The 21,827-nt window shown below is 38.1% G+C and overlaps 1 protein-coding gene across 2 annotated transcripts in view; it reads right to left on the reverse strand.

Moving 5' to 3' along the window:
- Positions 1–21,827, reverse strand: part of LOC128744007 (glycogen synthase kinase-3 beta-like) — a 73,298-nt gene that overhangs the window by 38,916 nt on the left and 12,555 nt on the right. The window contains exon 2 of one of the 2 annotated variants that reach the window (XM_053840745.1): positions 11,311–12,256. In XM_053840745.1, the coding sequence (XP_053696720.1) occupies positions 11,311–12,193 (883 nt within the window). In that variant the 5' untranslated portion in view covers positions 12,194–12,256. Of the gene's footprint in view, positions 1–11,310; positions 12,260–21,827 lie in introns of both variants that reach the window. The other variant, XM_053840743.1, reaches the window with a different exon arrangement.

Here is a 21,827-nt window from a genome sequence, read left to right on the forward strand (position 1 = left end):
TTTTACATCCAAAATTTATATTAACTTTAATTTTAAGGGGGGACCCTACTCTGGAAGACCGAAGAACTAATAGATTTTCTTAAAAAAATTTCAGATGCTAGAATTATAGTGAAGTAATATTTTTTTTTTGAAACGATGATTCTACAATTGATGAAGGGACGGTAAGGGAAAGTAATGAAGGATTTTTTTTTCTGGGAATGAAGGGGAAGGGTGGAAAGGAAGGGGGGTTTTTAAAAATTCGAAAAATTACCAAAATGGCGGCAATTTTTCCAAAAGAAAGGTGTTTTTTCATCAAAAATCGCCAATTAAGAGCTCATAAAAAATTGAAAAATTGAGATATCAAAAAACGGCTACGTAACAATTTAGATAATTCATTTTTACATGCTGAAAAACAAATTTCAGCCAAATCGGTCCACTAGATTCTGAGATACACGTACCGCCAGCTAAAGAAATATGGTTTCGCGGAAAACGCGTTCAAAGTTTCGTACAGCAATGGACTTCCCTTGAGGTGACTCCACAATATTTGCTGTAAGTTTTCAACGGGATCAGATATCAAAAGCTCCTTTTGGCATGAAATTTCTAAAGGTATAAGCGTTCCGAAAATGCAAAAAAATAAAAATTCGATTTTTCCGACTTTCCAGAGTAGGGTCCCCCCTTAAGTCCAAAATTTAAATAACGTCCACTCGTCTTACGTCCGAAATTTGAGTTAACGTTTTTATCTTTTTGCGTACAAATTTGTATTAACATCCTCGCTTTTTACGTTCAAAATTTGAATCAACATCTTCTCTTTTTACGTTCCCCCCCTTAGTGGACGTAAAACGAGATTTGAGTGTATAATAAATTATAAAAACATTGTCTGAGAGGCTGAGATTCAAACCTATAACTCTAGATTGCCGGTCGAGTATGTTTCCAATTACACCACCGCGTAGAGTTTATCCGGCAGTCTAATATCAAAAATGGTTTGGTCCTTCCAATTGGTGCATTCTTCATACATTTACTCAGTTAATATTTTTTCACAATGAGTAAGCGCCCCTAATTCTGCCCTTGGTTCCTAATTCTGCGCACCGCATATTTTCATTCGATAGGATTGTTGCACTGGCCCCGTAATTTTCCTGTACTCTAACAGCCGGCTGCGAAGTCTGTCGATAAAGAAGGGTAATGTCTAAAGACGGTATAAACCCATGGCTTTGCTTTTTATATTTTCATTCGAAATTGAAATATACTCCAATTAACAGCTAAATGTACATATATTTTGCTAAATACGTTAATTGAGGTAACAATTTGCAGGAATTCGGAAGTCTTAGCTAAAATATTGGATGTGCAGAATTAGGCGTGCTTACGGTATCTCCATATGTTCCATAATGTCAACGTAGGACTGCTTATAGTGGTCCACTTTGTAGGCATGAAAACTAAACATGCAACAAATAGTAATTGGTATTTGCATGCATGGTTTTACAACAAAATGGTGACTACCTATTCCATCCAAGCTCAAACTGGTTATCTTAATATGAAATCCATGTGAAAATTGTGTGTTTCTGTGTATAGACGACGCCGCGTTGGCAGCTAGGCTCCCTTATTTTTTTTAAATTCATCTTAGTTTTCCCTTAATTCAGTTTACAGATCCTCAAAGACGATTACCAGAAAACTGACACAAATTTTGAACAATGTTTTCGTAATTTTAAATTTATATAAAAAATGAATTCCAGAGTGGCTTATCTTTGACACGTCGTACTATGTGGTAAAACACGAAAAAGCTCAGACAAAACCTCATAATTCCTCTTGTGTTATTCCAGCAATATTTTTTGTAATAATATTTTACTTATTTTTTGTGTATTTGTCGATCTGCGGCCCACTGTGCGTCGGTGTTACAGTGATGGGCCTGAGTCTGGTTTCTATAATTATAGTTTTGCTGGGTTACTAAACAGCGTACTTCACAATCCACTATCTCGTCAAGAATCTCACCGGCACCGGGAATTAAGGGGCCCAACGTGCTAGATGGTTCGTCCAGGTTGAAAACGAGTGTGCAAGTGCCGAGGACCGACTATCAATGGAGGCAAGTTTTTGATACAGCACGAGCCATCCCGGTTCTAAACAGCTAGAGAGCGAGAAGGACTACATCATGATTTTCATTGCATGGAAATTATTCAATGTTCTTAATGTTTTGCAGTACCGTCATCCGGGGCGAGATTGTGCCAAAAAAGCATATGTTTTTGTTCTTTAGCTCAGTATACACACAATTTAGGAACTAAGTTGATTTCAAACCTGTCAATATATACTAAATTGTTCAATTAACAACTATCGTAGAGATGGTTTAGTTGCAATGAAACCTAGTTTTACTAGAAGTGCATGAACTTTGGCACAATCTCACCCCTTCTAGGGGGTGAGATTGTGCCAAAAACATAAAGTTAGGCAAAAAACCTAAACAGTGAACATTAGCATGTTTATAAAAAATACACATAAATATCAGTATAAAGTAGTTCATATGGGGCCGTCCATGAACTAAGCGGACTATTAGGAGCAGGGGGTCGGCCAAAAACAACGCATCATACAAACAGTATGAACGAAAATAACCCGGGGAGGTCTGAAATAACTAAAAATGAGTTCGTAGTCAATGGACAGCCTTTATATAGCCAGTAGCGTTTCTAGACTTAACAAGGGGGAGATATATGAAGGGGTGTATCCTAAGGGGGCATACCTATTTGATCATTTAACAAAAGTAACCATTACTTCGTTCGAGAACCCGCGGCCGCAGAACATGTGGCCTGTCCCACCACCCGCCCCCTCCCTAAAACTGGCAGTTTATACACGGTATAATATATTCGTTTCGTTTTAGAGTGTTTATTCAAAGTATCTGAAATTTCTAGAGAAAAAGTAAAAATTAGTTTAAATTATTTAGCAGACCTATGATGCAGTTCGCTCCAAAATGGATGATGCAATCTAATCTGTCGAAATATTGTGCTCAATAGTAAAGAATGTGAGTGTACTAGTGTATACTGACGTATTTTTGTTGTGTATGTGAAATCCACAAATTGGATCGATCATTTTGGCTTGGCACAATCTCACCCCCGTGAAGCTCGAAAAGTACAAAGTTTCGAAAAATATTATTTTCGTAATCAAAACTTATCCAACGCATAATAACTTTTCAATACATTGTAAATAATTAGTTTATATACCTTCAAAATAGCAAGTTGATGCGATTTCTTGTTTGGGTTGGTTAATGCGAGACATTTTTTACAAGCGTTATTTCCGAGTATTTTTGATCGCGAACTTTGAAACACTGTTTAGGCTAAATAGTTTGCTAATATTATCTGTGTTCTATTCTAAGTTATGAATAAATATGTTATGTACATCATCATTTTGAATTTGGGTCGCAAGTTTCTATAGATATAAAAAATTTTCACAAATAAACATTTTTGGTTTTTGGCACAATCTCACCCCCGTGGCACAATCTCACCCCAGATGGCGGTATCGAAAATTCAATTTTGAATTTTGTTATTCGAACATTTCTAAAACTAGACGGAGGTTAGGAAAAATCTCTCCGAAATAAACACGTCTCCACTTACTTAGACTGTTTTACTATCAACCAGACAACAACTAACAACTGCCTGCTAGGCAGTAGTAAGTATTCTATACTATTCATTCATAGTTTTTGAGGTGACTAAAAGAAATACCATTAATTGATTACCAAATATAACAACCGTCTATAATAGGAAAATCAGAAGCAAAGTATTTTCGGATCGCATCAGCTGACTGTTACCAATTTTTGATTTGTAAACAAAAGAATGTCACAATAAATAATGTCTTAAGTGTCGGTGAACATGACACCGGTTGAATAGAATCGATGCACAGAAATAACAGCAATCTAGTGTACGGAATTGATTAACCGAGTTTCCAAAAATGTCCGTCCGATCTATCGGTCTATTTTTGGGATTTCTTAGAACTACGTTTGATTTACATACCGATTTCAGTACGGTGCCTTCAGCTTATCGTTCAGTACTTACATAGCAGCCGCCACTGACGAATTTCAGCGGAAAACTTGACGTTCAAAACAGCAACGGCTGTACATCTAACTGATAATGTTTCCGTGTAACACACATTATACATTTTCTGCTACAAAGATTTATAATTATGGCGAGGGATTTTTTCGACGAAATTATACCGGTTCTATTAAAATCCCTCTCTAATAAAAACACCAATCAATCAATTATACCGGGTTCTGACGGTCGTATAGTGAATCGCGTTCGATCGACTGACGTAAAGACGAGGGGCCCTTTTTTATATTGCACGTCACCAAGCGTCACTACTACTGTTTGCATACGAAAATAGTTGGGTTTTTTCGTTATCATCATGTTTACATTTACTTTTAGCTTGTTTGTAGTGCAGAACTACTAACTACTAGCTTCGAGTGGGTAAAACGTTCATCCTTTAATGCCATCCTAACTCACGGTGCTCGTGCGGAACAAACAGTCAACATGTTTAATCCACGCGCAGTAACGGTCGTCTCTATTAGATGAAGGATTCTAGTTTATTATTTGCAAACTAACAGTAACAATGATTTATAAATGAATTACTCTCCCCCATGAACAAGCCAGCTGTGTTATAGTTGTCGGGTTAACGGAGGTTGTTTCCGAGGTGAAAATACAATTATCTATTTTTAGGGTTGTTTTGAATATCAAACCTTTAGGTGACACTTCATTTTGGGAAAATCAGGATTGTCAAGTTAAACTTTACAGGTCATAGAAGTAATTTTAGATAATTGTTCCTCAACATAACATTAACATAAGGAATTGTGAAGCGAAATAGACAATTCGTATAATTTATCGCGGCTCAGCTTTTATCAGCGCCAAACGACTCGCTCTTTCACCTGGTGACAGCTCCGAGTACGAATGACACAGCCATCATACTGAACACAATGGTGCGAAATGGCAACGATTGATAATATACAGTTGATTGATGTTTAATTACTTCAAATTGTTTACATTTCCATACAGAAACACATACGCAAATACACATTTATGGCAGCTTGCTTTATCCGGTACAAAAGCGTGTGTGAGGCTGCTGTTTTAATAATAACAGGTGCTCGGTATTCATACTCAACCAGGCCAGAACGGATTCATCATCAGCAGAGCACAGTTTCCAGGACAACTAAACTAAACTAGCTAGTGGCTTCGTGTATGTTTTCTCGACCTAAATAGATTTGCGTTTCAATGTGGGATCATTGCCACCATTTAAAAACGTTCCCACAGGATGGTGACAGGAGGTGACAAGTACATAAAGGAACAGAAATGCGGTCATAATTTGGAACGCTCCGTCGCTCGGTAGTTGCTGTAGGGAAGAGCTTCGTGCATAGAGATATATAATATGTATGAATAATAAACTAATCACTTGGTTGGTGCACGGTGAATTAGCCTTCCTAGTCTAGCTAGAGTTGTTCGGTCGCTTCGAAGAAGATGGCAACCTCAAAAACGGCCGTAGGAGCAGCAGCAGCAGTGACAGGGCTTGAATAATTTAAAACCTTGTGACTGGGCTCTGCTCCTGTAACTTATATCATCATGTAGTGATGCGATATGATATACTAGCATGTCAGGATAAGCGACATACAGCGCATATTTATATAGTATATCCTACGTGCCGACAGGGAGCTGTTCTGTATGCCACCAAGCAATGACCTCTCATATTTCCCTTATGAAGTCATTCTCACGAGGAGGGCAATATGTGTCACATCGAATAAATGGTTCAAAGAAGACAAGGCTTGGTCCTTGAAAAGAGGAATCTATTGCAAAGGCTTCGGGTGAGATCTACCTACTCCACGGTTGTTATCGCGATCTCATTGAAACTTGCCTACTGCCACAAGAAGAAGACTTTCATGTAAAATATCCATCGAAAAAAGATGAACTTCGTTATGGTACATGGAAGCTACAAGGCTACCGTTCGGCAAATCTGATTTAATCATAATTAATAACTCAGCGTTCCTACATGCAGCGATGTACAGGTACAGGTGCTTCTACATATCGCTTTGCATTTTTTTTTCACACCTGTAACATGCAACATACCAATGAATGGCGCGCGCGGCTGCTGTGGAAAGTTAGTTGAGAAGCTCATCAATCTTAATTAGAGTTGGCGGCGGTGGAGTTTACGGTTTGGTGCATTACTAATGAACCATAGTTTACGGTAACATATCAGTAAAGCATGAAGACGATGACTGTTTTCACTGATACATTCTGAGGGTACATATTGGCCACACGAATAGCGGCAATCTAACTGTACTGTAACTTGATATTGGTTTGTACTGGCGCGGTAGCCACAGCTTTTCCATTCATAGAACGAAAGTTATCTGCCCATAAGGTTATTTTTCTAAATAGGTTGTTAACATTCCTGCTTGGGGTCAATCCCGGCGTAGTGGTTAGCATTCATGATTCTCACGCCGAGGACCCAGGTTCAAATCCCAACGCCGCAGAAGTCACGAATGACCTAAGCTGTTAAAGTGACTATAATAAAAAAATATATTTCTACTTATAAAGAACCTGTAATAGATGAATCATGACACAAAACAACTCCTAAGTAAATTTGATGTCAATTTTGTCACACTGGTTAGTCCTTGTTTTGGTTCAGCTTATTTCAAGACCAACAATTGAAAAGGGCCTAAGTCCAAAATGTAAACAAACCAAGTGAGGGATATTCTTTGCTGGACTAGAACCTCACCTCACCTTTTCAATTAAATGATTTTTTTCATTATCCCTAAGACCAGTATTTTGATCTATTGTGATACGGTTCAGGTGTTTTTTCTGTATTCCGCACTTCGTTCTTTTTGCAATATCGCAATAGATTGAGCGAAATGCTAATTATTCGTGTTTAAGTGACGGTGTTTCCACCCTTTTTTCTTTTACTGCTTTTTAATAAATCTTGCTCTCTAGGGCCAAGAAGTGCGCAAACTAGTTATAATTTACCCTTGGATAAGAGGTTCCATTCCACAGGTATCTCGAGCCAGTGTCACTTTTATAATTAGCCCCAGTTAGAGGCTTCAAGGTCTGTAAAGCAGAGTGCAGCACTACATGAGGGTGTGTATGTGTGTATGCTTTTTTCTTATCACTTTGCATTAACAAAACATACAAAAAATTTCTATCATCCTAATGAAACGAGCAAAATTAGAATAGTTTTTTATAACGTAAAAAAGCAAAGCCTTGGGTTTAAAGGTGTCTCTAAGACTTGACCCTTCTTTATCGGCAGACTTCACAGCCGGCTATTAGAGTACAGGACAGCGTTACGGGGCTCGTGCAATAATCCTACTCAGTCTATCTAGCAGTACCACCTAGCCGAGATTCGAACATACGACGCCTGGCTTGTTAGACCAGCATCGTACGTCGAAACCAACTAAGCGATACCGGTGGCGGCAGCGGTTTTTATAACGTACCAATGCCCAATTTTTCAGGCATAGTGTCTTTGGAGAAGTTTATTACAAAAATATAGCCCATTCAGTTAAATTATTAGAATGGCCGTGAATTCACCTATTAAAGTGCTGTGAATTTCAGTTTTCCCAAATTCAAAAGTTCAAAAAAGTAAAATTGGTAAAATAAACAACTTTGGTTAATATGATAACTATCCATCTCTTACTTTTTGCCAAATATAATGATATGTTGAAAAAAAGCACTTAAAACTGTATTATATTCAATAACTTTGCATACGATTTTTTCATTGCTTTCAAATGTTCTAGAAAGTTATTCAGAATGTTAAAATACACATTTTCTGTGAAGACTATTTTTCACTAAGATGCATAGTTAATGAGTTATAGAGTATTTCATCATAAAATTAACACATTTTTCTAATATTTGTTTTCGAGGATATTTGTTTTATATATATTTTATAACTCATTAGATATGCATTCCAGCGACAAACAGTCTTCCGTTAAAATGTGTATTTCAAATTACTGAATAACAGAATATTTGAAAGCAATAAAAAAAATCGTATGTAAAGTTATTGAACATAATTGACTTTTAAGTGCTCTTATCAAGCACATCATATTTCTCAGCCAGTAAAACATAGATAGTTACTGTATTCAGCAAAGTTGCTTATTTTAGTATGTTCTGCAACCTTTTGGAGGAACTTTTTTTTTAAAGTTTTTTTAAAAAGTTTATATCACTCTTATAGGTGAGTTCACGGTCACCCTAATAGTGCAGAAAGATGCGCTATATTTTACTAGCAAACTTCTCCAAAAACACTTAACCCTTAAAAAATTACGCATTTTTTACCCAATTGCCAATGTCCGCTTTTTCGCGGACCAATTGAATTAAATGACTTAAAGTGTAAATTTTGGATCTACTCAAAGTGTAGGTTAAGCTTTGTACGTTTTTTGAGAAGTTTATCTTTTGAGGGAATGGTTAATTGCCTATCGGATTTTCATAGTACGTCTGTTTCTTACAACTGTGTTAAACCATTAGTTAGAAATGCCAATCTTTCCAAAATCGTAAAATTTATTGCCAAATATGTATACGTTAAAAACATGTGGAAAATGTTGATTTTTCAATTCCCAGTACCCAACAGTTGTGCTGGGTGTCAAATTATTTTTTGTAAATGTAGACTCGATGATGTTAGATAACACCTAATTCCGTGTACTGCAGTTAACTGTCTAATGATATGCAACATGTATTCAAAACTTTTTGAGAACAGAATCATTGCACCATTAACTATATTTTCATTGCCGCCGAAATCTATGATTGTTCTGTTAAACGCCCTTAAGCGTTTTCTTTCGCCTTTGTGCATTCGCCCATTATTGATTTGAAATTTTTCATGTTGTTTTCACGCAAATTGTTGGTTTATTAAACAAATAATTTTTTGACACTTTCGAGCTCATTTCCTCTATCATAATTAGAGCTTTGTTGTGATTTCCACCGTAGTTTTTTAATTTAAATTTGATATTCATATGTATCTAAAAAGACTGTAAATATTCATTACAAACACAACAACTGAAAAAAGAATCATGCAATTTCGTCAAACCGCTCTTGAGTTTATCCCTTACATACACAATTACCAACTTGGTTTTATTATATAGAAGATTTCTGCAATCTACATTGATTAAATTGGATAATTCAGTAAAATTTTTGTGTCATTAATCCAACAAATAAAATGCTAAATTATAAATAAATATAAAATTATACCGTCAAAGGTTTAAATTACTTTTGTCTTTGCAAAATGAAATAGCAATATTTTTGGTTTTCATAACTCCTCCAGATTGTGGCCATAAGACCCATATGACACTTGGTCCCGAAGTTGCTCCTTGGGGGACCGTAACATGGCTTTATGAGGATACTTAGTCAAATTTTTGAAATTTGAAAATTGAAATATTTCAAACATGCTATTTTTGTTTTAGAAATCATCCGGGATTCTCGGGAAGTTCCAAAATTTGCTGATGAGAACTGGATAAAAAAAAGTTAGGACCATTTCAGCGAATTTTAATTGTGCTAAAAATGATGTAGGCCACCCAAGTAACAATTCCAAGTTTTATTACGTTCGTATAGTGGTTTTCATGACCAATTTCATAAAACCGCTAATAAAACTATGAGCTCCACCAGAACTTTCTGATGACCGCTATAAAACTGGTTTCTGAGCGAGTGGCCCAGTCCTCAAAATGTTTTTATAACCGCTATAAGAACCAGGTTATAAGTACAAGTAGTCTCATCACACTCTGCTGAAAGCAGCAATAAAACCGGTTAAGCTTTCGCTGCTTGATAGCCGCCGCCATAATTTAAAAAAGCTTTTCGCTTTACTGGCAACACTAAATTAGGTTTATCAATTTGAAAATATATCCGTGAGCAGAAAAGTTTCAATTTTACTGACAGATCGTTCTGAACAATTTGGTTTATAGCGATCAGAATAAGATATCCCATAGAATACTTATTAAATTTTAAGCAATTTCGTTGATTTGCAGCACGTGCGCATTTAATTTCATCGTGCATATTGATATGATAGATCGATAAAATCAGCGCCCCACTGAAATTTTGCAGTTTTCGAAAACTGGTTGTTTTAACAAATTGTAAATACAGTAGGATTTCGAATTTGGTACGGTTCGATTTTGGCATGTCTCGATTTTGGCAACAAAAGTATCCGTTTTTGGCAACACAAAATATTTCCTTTACAAAAATAGCTCTCGGCGGACTTTTCAAGCATAAAATGACTTCAATCGTTGATTAATAATATTTTCTCAGCATTTACATTCAATTTTTTCATATCAAAAGAGGGTCTCGATTTTGGCACGGTTTCGATTTTGGCAACATAGGCGACACGCATATGTTGCCAAATTCGAAATCCAACTGTATTCAGTTAGTCAATCTCAATTTTTAGCAAAATCATTTTAATTGCTTCCTCTGACAGGAAAACCGATTGATAATAACTTTCTTTCTGCAAAACACTTAGCTTTGATGAATTTTTGGTTGCGAACTAAACAAAATACTAGAATATGGCAATATGGCTTCGCACAAAAAAATGATTTTGGTGTTGAACTTTGGTATTCTTCAGAGCAACAGAAAAACTGTTTGGTCAGGGTATTACCGTTTTAATAGCTCTATATAACTAACAGATTTATTGCGGTCTGACAAGTAGCCGCGATAAGATCAATTTTGTTTGGGCGCCATTTTGTATTGCTACGCCACACTTATGGTTAGTTGATAAGAGACGTGGTGCAGCCAACAAGGTTTAAAGTGGTAATATAAGCAACCACAATAAATTTGCTTAATTAACAGTTTTATTATGGTTTTCTAGCTTGCTATAAGTGTGTTTGGACTCGTATCCTCTTGGTATTGCGCAATACCACAATAAACCTAGAGGTAATATTTAATACCGCAATAAAACCTTTATAAAATTCAAGTAAAACCAAGTGGCTTTAGAATTGTTACTTGGGCATAGACGGGTTAAAATTAACTTGAGGCAATCGAGAAAACTAAGTCGAAAAAAGATAAAACTTAGTCCAGACTAAGATAAAACTAAAATAAGTAGCTGAGGAGGAAAAAGGTAATTCAGGAGCTTATGCTAAATTTACAAAGATTATAATTATTTTGATGAAGCATATATATAAAATTAACATTAACATTAACATTGTATACACAAAACTGGTATTTTGATTTTGAATTTTTAGAAAGACGTGAAAGTGCATTAAAACTGCATCCAAGTTAGAAGTTAAGTGAATTTTAATTCAATGCACAAAATGGGCCTACTAATAAGATTCAAGAGCTAGCTACAACACCTTTTGTCAAAGTCTGAGCACGCTGGTAGTGTTGAATTAAAACGAGTAGGTATAGGTTATAGAGCAAGGTTACTTACACATTTCCCGGAACTTCCTCGATATCCGGCTAAAGCTAAAACAGGTACACTGTGCCGCCGCCTCGTCCCCCTCGGAGGCGAACTTTTCCAGCTTGCGTTCCTTCTTTCGTCGTTTCTTCTCCTCCGCCAGCTGCTGCTGGACGGAAAATCTATCCCGCAGCTTGGGGCTGCCATTCTCGTCGATGTAGTACAGTGTGTGCTCCAGGCCGTCGTACCGGTTGATGAGTTTGGGATCAATGCTGAACGCCTGCAGGAGGTTGGTTTCGTCGATCTTCGATCGCTTCTGGATAGCCGAACCAGCGGCTACTGGTGCGGAAGCCTTCTTCACCACACCGCCACCGGTGTCACTGGGTTTTGCTGCAGCCCGGTGATCAATCTCGTCCTTTTTGGGCGCTACTACTATATCACTACTACTATCACAGACTGTTACGGTGGCGGCTAAAGCACACGGTCGAGGACTATTCACATCCGGTAGACTCTGGCAAGTGCGTTTGTTCAGCATCCGATCAGTTTTACACTCAAGCGATTGATCCAGCTCGATAGCGTCCTCCTCTTCCTCCTCTCCGTCTAGTTCAACTTCATCCTCGTCGTCCTTTTCTCCGATTACGTAAGTCGGCTTCTGTCCCTGCACCTCCGAGTATTCTTCCACCGCACTCAAATGCTGCGTACTGGTACTGGCACTGTGCGTCCTATCAATATCCGAAGTCGACATGAACACACCAGAGTCCGAAGCTACGATCGTACCCGAACTAAGCGATGGAAATGTTTGATTATGTCGCTGGTCGTCCGTTTCGCACTCACTGTTGTGTTTTATTGCCTCCGCACGACGGCGCACGATGGCTGCCATCGTCAGTGGCGTGTCCTCCAGATTAAACTGCCTCATTGTGCTCCGGGCCGATTCGTGACGGCAATCACAGCAGCAACAGCAACAGGAATAGCACTATCTCTGCTGTTTCGATGTGTAGACGGACGTTCGAAAAAGAATAAATAATGAACCTAATTAGTCCAGATGCAAACAAATACTACAGTCAGCCCGATTCCGTCCAGTGGCCAGCGGTCAAGCGGAGCAATCGATTATCGCTCCGGTCCGGAGTGCACGGTGTTCCATCATCTATGCAGTAATATTTTGCGAGTCCTATCTTGGCTGCTTCGGGCTGCCGTTATCACTCGTCTACCATTTAGCACAGGGGATTTCGTTTGTTCTAGAGTAGGTACATCGCTTCGTGAATGATTAGAAAAACAGTAGTCGCTTCGGAATCAATCAAGTGTTAGCAAATTGAAACTGTTAGCAACCTAGATAGAGATGCACCAAATTAATAACCAGTTACAGTTGCATTATTCTTTAATAATCGTTTGGGATCAACAAATATGGTTTAACATTGCTGAAAAAATGCGCACCTTTCGGTGTTCGGTGTAAATCAACCGAAAGCTGCCACAATTCTTATCACTGAACAAACCCACATTTTAAGAACTTGTCAAGCGGCGCTGGTATACAACCCTACATCCGCCCGGTACAACCCAGTTAAGTCTGTTTACCAAGTCGAAAAATAAACTGCGCAATAACGACTTGTCAAACATCTTTCGAATTTCTTTCAAGGTAAAGGTAAACCTCCTCCGACACAAGTCACGATTTTAGTGCCTCGCGTACTTCGCGGTCGGTACACGTCAGTACGATTTCGCATTGGGCAAAATAAGCAGCGTTCGATCGAACGCAATCGACCCCAGCAAGCGACCGACCGACCGGGCAGCGGACGACGAAGGCAAAGCGGAATGTTTACGAAGGAACTTACCACAACAAACCAACCCGTGGCCGTGGTACGTGAAATCCCAATCCCACCATCCAAACCAATGTGCAAACGGGGCCATTCCAAACCATTAGCGACCCCTTCCCTTTGTTGGTAACTTCACAAAGAGAGCTATTTTTAGCAAAACTTTTCTCCGGGCAGTTTGATTGATGCTATCTTCTTGAGATTCTTTTTCGCGACCGTGTGTCAGCCTCTCTGACAGGTTATGGGCTCGGTTTTACGTTTGCAAATGTGCGGCTCCAGCTATAACATTCCATTCACCGAATTGTATTTCTGGGTTTGTATACACCACACGAGAGGTTCGCAGCAAATGGCGTTTGTTCGTTGCGAGCATAAGTTCTTAAAATAAATCTGTTCCTAAGAAGACAGTGATGGATTGGATTTCAAACTCACAGCTTATGTTCTTTGCGATAAAAAAAAATTTGACATTATAATTTTTTGGTCCATTATATTTGACAAACATTAATACCATCAAGTTCGTGTTACGTCTGAAATGACCACCTTATTGGCACTGTATATTAAAGTTTTCAATGAATTATTTTGGTCAACCTTGTTTGAAAATTATTTCGAAAGACAAGGCAGAAGGATAATAACAATGCCAATTTACGCTTCGCTGCTTACTGCCCTCGGTCACGACCGGCACCGGCAAGAGTCAATGCTCCATTCACATTGCATCAGGCCAGTCAGTAGTGTGCGCATAAAGCTTAAAGGAAAAAGAACTAAAATCGATGTCTAATCGATTTTGGCTGATGAAATCCGTTAGGAAACTTGCAGCAGTTTATTTCAATTACTTAGCCACCCAGTAAACTTCACGAATTAAACCAACCTTTCACCCTAAAATGTGACAACAATCCTTTTCTGGGGGGGCTATAAAATTTACGATTGTATCGGCTTCGGTATCCATTAAATGCATTTGCAAACCGGATCAATATTTATCGGGTAGCGATTCGCCCGCATAGCAGTTCGCAAACAACTTCATAGCCATCCGCATGATAAGGTGCAATTATTAAAGTGGGTCGGTCGTCCCGGTGATTGTTTGGCAAAGAGAAGCAACGGCGGAAATATCGAATACTTCCGCGTTTCGTGTGCCTCTAGAGCAGACCCTCTAATAATAGTAATCGAAAGTGACGCAGGTTGGGGAGCGAAACTTTAGGCGTAAAGTTTTATCTTGGATGAAATTTTTCGATAGATTTGCAACACCAAATTTAATAAAACAAAACTTTGAACTGAATGAAGCTCCAAATTACGTTGAAGCAGTCTAATAATTTCATTTCAAAAAAGTGTTTCATAACGAAAACATTTTTCTTTTAGTTGACGTTTCATCACTGGCAATAGGGACATCTTCGGAAAACAATATTTTTAGACTAATCTCAAGATTTTAGTCTTGACCTTGGAATGAGGTCATACATATATTAATATTTTTTTTTTTGAAACGATGGTTCTACAATTGATGAAGGGACGGTAGGGGAAAGAAATGAAAATTTTTGGGTTCGAATCCGGTTATAATCTCAGATTACAGCTTGGTTCGACTCATGCACCTTCCAGCATTGGATAAAAGGTAGGAGTCAAAATGACTACTTGTCAAGCATAGCTACCAATACCCCCCCCCCTTCCTTTCCGCTCTTCCCCCTCCTTCACCAAAAATTTTCATTTCTTTCCCCTACCGTCCCTTCATCAATTGTAGAACCATCGTTTCAAAAAAAAAATATTAATATTTTTAGCTTATTCCTTCCTAATAAAACTGAACTTTATGCTCAGTCAACGGATAAGCATGACTCATCTCAGTACGACGGAGTTACAAATTTTTAAACATGTCTCTAACAAAGAATATTCCTGGTTGTTTTGACTAGACAAGGATTGATAAGCTGATGACTATCGAAATTACATTCAACGATTGTATAATCAACGAACCATTGGCAGGCCTAGCTAGGTGGTACGCTATTGTAAACACTTTCTCACAGATAACGATAAGATAGACAAGGCAGAAGTGCGATGTCGCTAACCCCTTTTTTGTCTGATGTATTGACTACGTTAAAAGTGAATACAGTGGGATTCCGAATTTGGCAACAAACTTGTGTTTTCTATGTTGCGTTTTTGCTCATTTGAACGCCCCCTTCCTAGCCTTTTGTTCCATATAAAGAAAAATATACATTTACTTTCATATATTTGAAGATTTTAACCTTCCCACTTGTGCAAGATAACAACATTTTTGACTTAAGTAACTTTCGTGTAAGGTACGATGCTGGTCTAACAAGCCAGTTGTCGTATGTTCGAATCTCGACTAGGCGGTGTTTGCTGCATAGAGTCAGTAGGATCGTTACACTGGCCCCGTAATTTTCCTGTACTCTAAACAGCCGGCTGCGAACTCTGTCGATAAAGAAGGGTAATGTCTAATGACGGTTTAAGCCCACGACTTTTGAACTCTCGTGTAAGAGGCATTCCCCTTTTGTTTTTCAGTCAAATGTTCTCGCTTCGGAAATTCTCGTAATGCAAGAAAGAAAGCTTTTTTCCTCATTTCGATGTCCTATCCCTACTTGTCACCTTCTCCCTTTCTGACCAACAGCACAGGTGGTTATTACATATGCTTGTTTTCACTCCAGAAATCCCTTTATTAAAAAAACAAAGCCTGTTTTCTAATTTTTGTCAATCCCTCGATGACCATCCCTACATCCTAAGGAAAATATATGGCAAGTTTGATTGAGAACGGTTCAGGCGTTCCGTAGTTGTGGCGAAGTTCCCATTTTGTCTGCAGCTACAAACGCATCTGTATCCCTGCGGAAATCCCTACAATAGAAGTGATACAAACAAATTTTCTATTGACATCTCCTTTATTCATGCCTCACCCTCATTTTTCCAGCCCCCCTAGCTCTTGTCTATTACCCACTGCTATCGGTCCAAATGTGAGAGAGGCTCAATCCCTTCTACTTATTTGAACCTCCCTCTGCTGTTGTCAAGTGTTGCTTTAAGTGCTGATTCAATTATGCCAAGGAACACATATGCCAAGTTTGCCGGATAAGGAGTGAACGGATAACGCGTTCTGGAATTATGACGGTACATACTTATATACTGCTTTAATTTTTTGATCACCGTATAGCTATCGAAAGCCAATACATACCTATATAATCATTGTTCGCTTTATATATATTAAAATCGAACTTATTCAGTTTGGTTAAAAATTTGCACAATTTTGCTCTGTGGGGCTTTTTTTAAAATTGTCGCACAAGTTTGGATCGAAGGATCCTATTAAAAATTCCATGAAATTTGGTGATTTAGGAGCAAAAACATATTTTCCAAGCAAACTTCAAGGGAAATTTTTCGATTTTCTCGGGCGTTGCTCATTTCAAACATTTATAACTCTTGAGCCAAGCATTTTAGAACAAAAAGTTTTGCAAATGCAAGTAACTTTTTTAAATCTTAAATTCCACTATTTTATTCACGACAGAAACGTATTTCGCCTACGACTTACAGGCTTCACATCAGAGTCTGTTTTCGAAATTTGGTCAAAACATGGCAAAAGCTTTTCGGCGGTGGAGAACTGCAAAGAAAAGCTGGAAGAAATATGTTCTGGACCATCAAAATTTTTAAAATATTTACCAAGGAACAAAAAATAACGACATGGTAAAATTTTTACGAATCGTCCCTATCTGCTATGCTTCTGGCCGATGGAACCGGTTTTTTTTCATTTTAAAAATGATATCGGCCAGATCGTAACAGTTGATGGCGTTCAACTGAACCACTTACCGACTTTCAGTATCACAATAAGTTGCGACTAATGGGGAGGAACTGTGGTTTCACCAGGACGGTGCAACATGCCGCAATACAGTAAAGGGAAAGAAACGTCTAGCGAATGAATAATTTCGCGTGGAATGGATAAGTGAATTTGCTTCCGAGATCATGCGATTTAATACCGTCACCCGTAGGGCTATTTTTGTGGGGTATTGTGAAGTTCCTGGACTGTGCCTTGCAAGACAACAAGCCATGTTATCACTATTTTACCGCCTCCGTTGCTGCGAAAAGTGACCGAAAACTGGACTTACGAAAAGCCACCTTTCGAATAAACTAACAAACTCATAGCTATTTGTTTGTATTTTTCATTTCTGTTGTTGCATTCAAGAGTTGGATAGTCATGTTCCGGGAGTACAACTTGTAAACTCATCATTTGTTGGCTTTAAGGCGACGTACGAATCAGTTAAACGAAAGGCGCTGTTTCAGATAAAGTTAGAACATGCTTTTTCGATAAAACCGAGTTTAGTTCGCTACACAACAGTATAGGGAATTCCGCCAGGGGGTTTGCGAACCAAAAAAGGTTGGGAACCGCTGCCTTAGAGGGATTAAACCTACTGGACCACTGATGTTTGAAAAACAAACAAAGTGCAACGAGGATCGTGCGCGATAGATTATCCACGATTATGAATTGGCCAGCAAACTTCATGTAATTGAACTAAATATTAGGCGTAACCCAAAGGGGCTTGCTTCTACGCAATTTGGTACATGTGGATAGACGAAGCGCTAATCCCAAGCTTTAAACCACTAATTTAGATAGCTAAACAGTATCAGAATGTACCAGTAAATGATACCACTGCGTAAATTTCAATCATCGTGAATAACCAAATTACTGAGAACGCATTAACAATATTTAAAAAAACAAGATTTACTCTTCCTCTTACTGACAGTTGTTTCCTTTGGTACAGCAAAAAAGCCAACTTTGGTCATCTGTCGGATGACGAACAACATATTGCGTCGAAATTGAAACTTGAATAAAAGACAACAAATCAAAAAACAACCTGAGTCGACTTACTGACTCATTGATACTGACTTCTCGCGCACTTGAACAACGCGTCACTATGATAATTTCTGTGTTAGGTCGGCTTAGTCATCGGCGCGGTTCGACGACTTGACTTGTTGTTTGAGGGTGGTAATTTGCTGATTTATGTAAATTGAATGGAATGTGTAAAATAGAGCTTTTCGATCGAGTGGGTTGAGAGTTTGCAAATCGGAGCCAGTTTTAGCCGGCTTCGGCATAATTTAAGTTGTATCGCTTTTGCACATTCTTAATGTTGGAACCATATCCATATAAACTGGAACGAATTTCATTGAGCGTAAGTAACCATTTTTGTGGCATGTTCGTTGATTTCGACAAAGGTGATGACGATTAGAGAACGTGTAATAAGGTGGACTTCATATAGGATATTATAGATTCACAAAATCAGTCAGTATGTTCCAATAGTATCATTGTGATCAATATCGATATTTTAAACAGAATGACAAACCACGTGAATTCCAATACTACGCATGAAAACAAGCGTGTAGAGCACATTCGTGTTAGTTCCGAAATTCACGTAAGCAGCGACTTCAGAGTATGTTATACAGTATGTTATATTGTTTCACAAAACGAAAGTGCGTTTTTACAGGGACGGTTGATAACACGTCTATTATCAAAATTTCCGAAATAACACTTTTTCTTTAAAGAATCTTTTAAACCACGATTGAAAGACTAACGATCAACTAGATTTCTTTTAAACGCCCTTTTCTTCTTTTGACACAATCGCTATTTTGGTCAAAAATTTCTCCATTCAATTGATACTGGCAGTAGAAGCGAGAAACATTTCATTCGTTTGACGGGTCAATAAAGATTACAGATAGAATGTCACATAATATATAGTGGCATCATATCGCTAGTATAGCATGCAATATATACGGAGAAAACACACCTGAGTGAGACTGGATTGATCAGGTAATAATGTCACGGTTATCAGAAACGTGGCGCAGCAATAAAGCACAGCATAATGCACTTTGATACACCGGTGCGGTGTAGTAGTACACTACTGTGTCATCGTCAAGCTTATCATCTAGTTCAGGGAGTAAAACTAGGTTAAATAATTTACTGTCCGTTGCGCGTTTATTAGTGTCACAATTAAATGAGGAAAGTTCATTCCGATTTTTTACGGTCGTTTCACACTCAAGTTTAGCTTTCAGCTGTATAGTTTTATTGTTGGTGATAAACAAGACTGCTATTGTATGATGCCGGTATGCTGCGGGAGATATTAATTTTCATCATCATCGGAATAGTTTTCTGTTTGTTGTACAATGATGATAAACATTCACTGCATTGTTCTTGCAGTCAAATAGCTTTATGGATATATTGAGCAATTCGAAGTCGCATTATATGATTTACAGTTCCTAACTTTATCAAAGTCGGCGATCAGATAATGCGCCAATCCTAATTAACAAGGTGTAATATTCTTTGCTCCCAGTTAGTTTCGAGGTATGAGACTGGTCTAACAAGCCAGACGTTGTATGTTCGTATCCCGGCTGCACGGTGCTGCTTGTCGCATTAACTCCCTTAATTGTCCTGTACTCTAACAGCCAGCAGCGAAGTCTGTCAATAAAAAAGGGCTAAGTATTGAAGATGTTTAAGCCCAAGGCTTTGCTTTCTGACTGGTTTCGCTAAAACGTGGTTCGAATTGAAAAAATTTACCAGGCGTTACACACCTCGAGTTTTTTTGCGGGATCATATTTCCTCGAATACATTAATACGATAACTCTTGTTATCGATACGAAGTGTTTCGTAAAGATGTCACAACGTGTGATCATTTCGCGAGCAAATTTTTAAACAGGCGAAATCATTTCATGCTGGGCATATTACATTAGTTTGAATACAAAAATTGATGTACTAGGAATGTAACATTTGATGTTAATTTTCACAGTATCATATGCTTCGAAGTAAATTAACGCGTAAATTCTTCGGTTAGGTATAATTACTTCGCAAAGGAATAGTCGAATGTTTTATTTTATTGTGCAACATATATAGTAAGTAAGAGAGATTTTAAATTTAGCACATTCTGAGATAGGCACTGGTAAAAGTATTAGTTTTTTGGCAACACACCATTTTTTTAAAGCGGGGTGGTGTGTTTTTGACAACACACTACACGATTTTTGTAAAGAAAGCTATTTTCATCAAGTCCTCGTATGCTTTTTTGTTTATATGTGCGGAAATAATAAATTCAAAAATAATTTTTTTCTTAATTTTGAAGGGAGACCCTACTCTGGAAGATCGAAAAATAATGGATCTTCACGGATTTTTTCCGTATGTTGAAATTAAAGTTAGCTGTTGGGGTGTTCTGGTTGTTGGTTGAGGTATATTTGAAGATGTATTTTGTATCTCTTGGATGCCAAAATAGTGGTCATTGTACCGAGAACTAACGGAGTGTCAGAGAAAAGATTCCAATGATGATTTTGAAACTTTAAGTCAATACCTAAATTCTTACGTAGCGGTTTTTGAAAATTCGAAAAATTGACAAGATGTCGGCAATTTTTTTTAAATAAACGTGTTTTTTATTAAAAATCAAATCAAATAAAATTTCATCAAAAACGGATACGTAACAATTTAGACTGGACTTTGAGATAAACGTACCGCCAGCTGAAAAAACATGGTTTCGAGAATAACGTGTTTAAAGTTCATTGGAAACACACCTGGAGGCATCCAAATGAGGACTCTAGCTCTCAGATCGATTATGTCTTGATTGACGTTCGACACTTTTCGGATGTCATTCGGATGTTTCAACGGCCAGCGGTTGACGGCAGACGGCGAGACAGCCGAATACGCCAGAAAGCTTGATCAACTAATTGCAGAACAGCAGGAAGAAAGGGAAGATCAAAGTGGGCTGTTGAGGAGCTTACATGGTGTCATTGAAACAACTGCGAGATGTGATAGGCACGACGCATGGAAGACAGCGTAACAGGTGGTTTGATGTCGAATACCAGAGAGTAGGGTTTGAAAACTGGATCGCAAGTTGACAGTGACTGCGTGAATGCGTACGCTTCCCGCATTCAACTTGCGCTTTAAACAAGATCATTTGACTGTTTTTTGAATACAGTAAATCTGTTGTTTGCGAAGACTGCAGCGTACAATCGATCTCCCGCTTTGCGTTCATATTGAAGAATGTAAACTGCAAACTAACTACTGTCTTACCTGACCTACTACGAATATACGTGTTATTGCAATGCAACGTTAATCTACCGTTTTATCCGTTTATAACGTATATGCAGCTAATATCGATATCAAACGATTTTTTGTAAGTTATGCTGTTGTTATTGCATTTAACTTGTCAAAAGTTGCACAAATAACAATTCAGTTTTACAACAAAATTATTGCGTACTACTGGCACTTGGAATATGACTAAAGGGTCATTTTCAGTGATTAAGTGACGTTATTTTCAGTGATTAAAATTAACGATATTTTTTACACAAGGACGATATTTTTCGGAACCAATACGATCCCGCGAACACAACGTATATTCGCAGTGACTCAGGTAACACAGTAGGTGCATAAGGTGACGTATTTTTTCGTTTCTCTTCTTGTCTCTAAAACGGCCGCCCCACAGTAAAAGTTTGTCGCCCGGCGTCGGTGCGACACAAGTAAAATGTTCGTTTGTGTCGGACGGCGTCCGTCCGACTTCTTCTGTAGTGGTTGTTTTTTTTTGTAGTATTGAATCACAGCGCTCAATGATAGAGCGCTAGCTTTTCGTTACTACGGTGACTGCCTGTTTTGCAGTCATTCGCTGCTCCAAACGTTAAAGGGAACTCGATCGAAACGAAGATGTAAAAAAAATATCAGAACGCATTCCTTCTGCTGTACAATCAGAGGCATGACTGTGCCATCCGCTGGTTGTATTATGCATAGCGTTCGTATTCCACCACCAAACGGACGGA

Source organism: Sabethes cyaneus, chromosome 3, assembly GCF_943734655.1.
Source record: "Sabethes cyaneus chromosome 3, idSabCyanKW18_F2, whole genome shotgun sequence".
NCBI lineage: Eukaryota > Metazoa > Arthropoda > Insecta > Diptera > Culicidae > Sabethes > Sabethes cyaneus.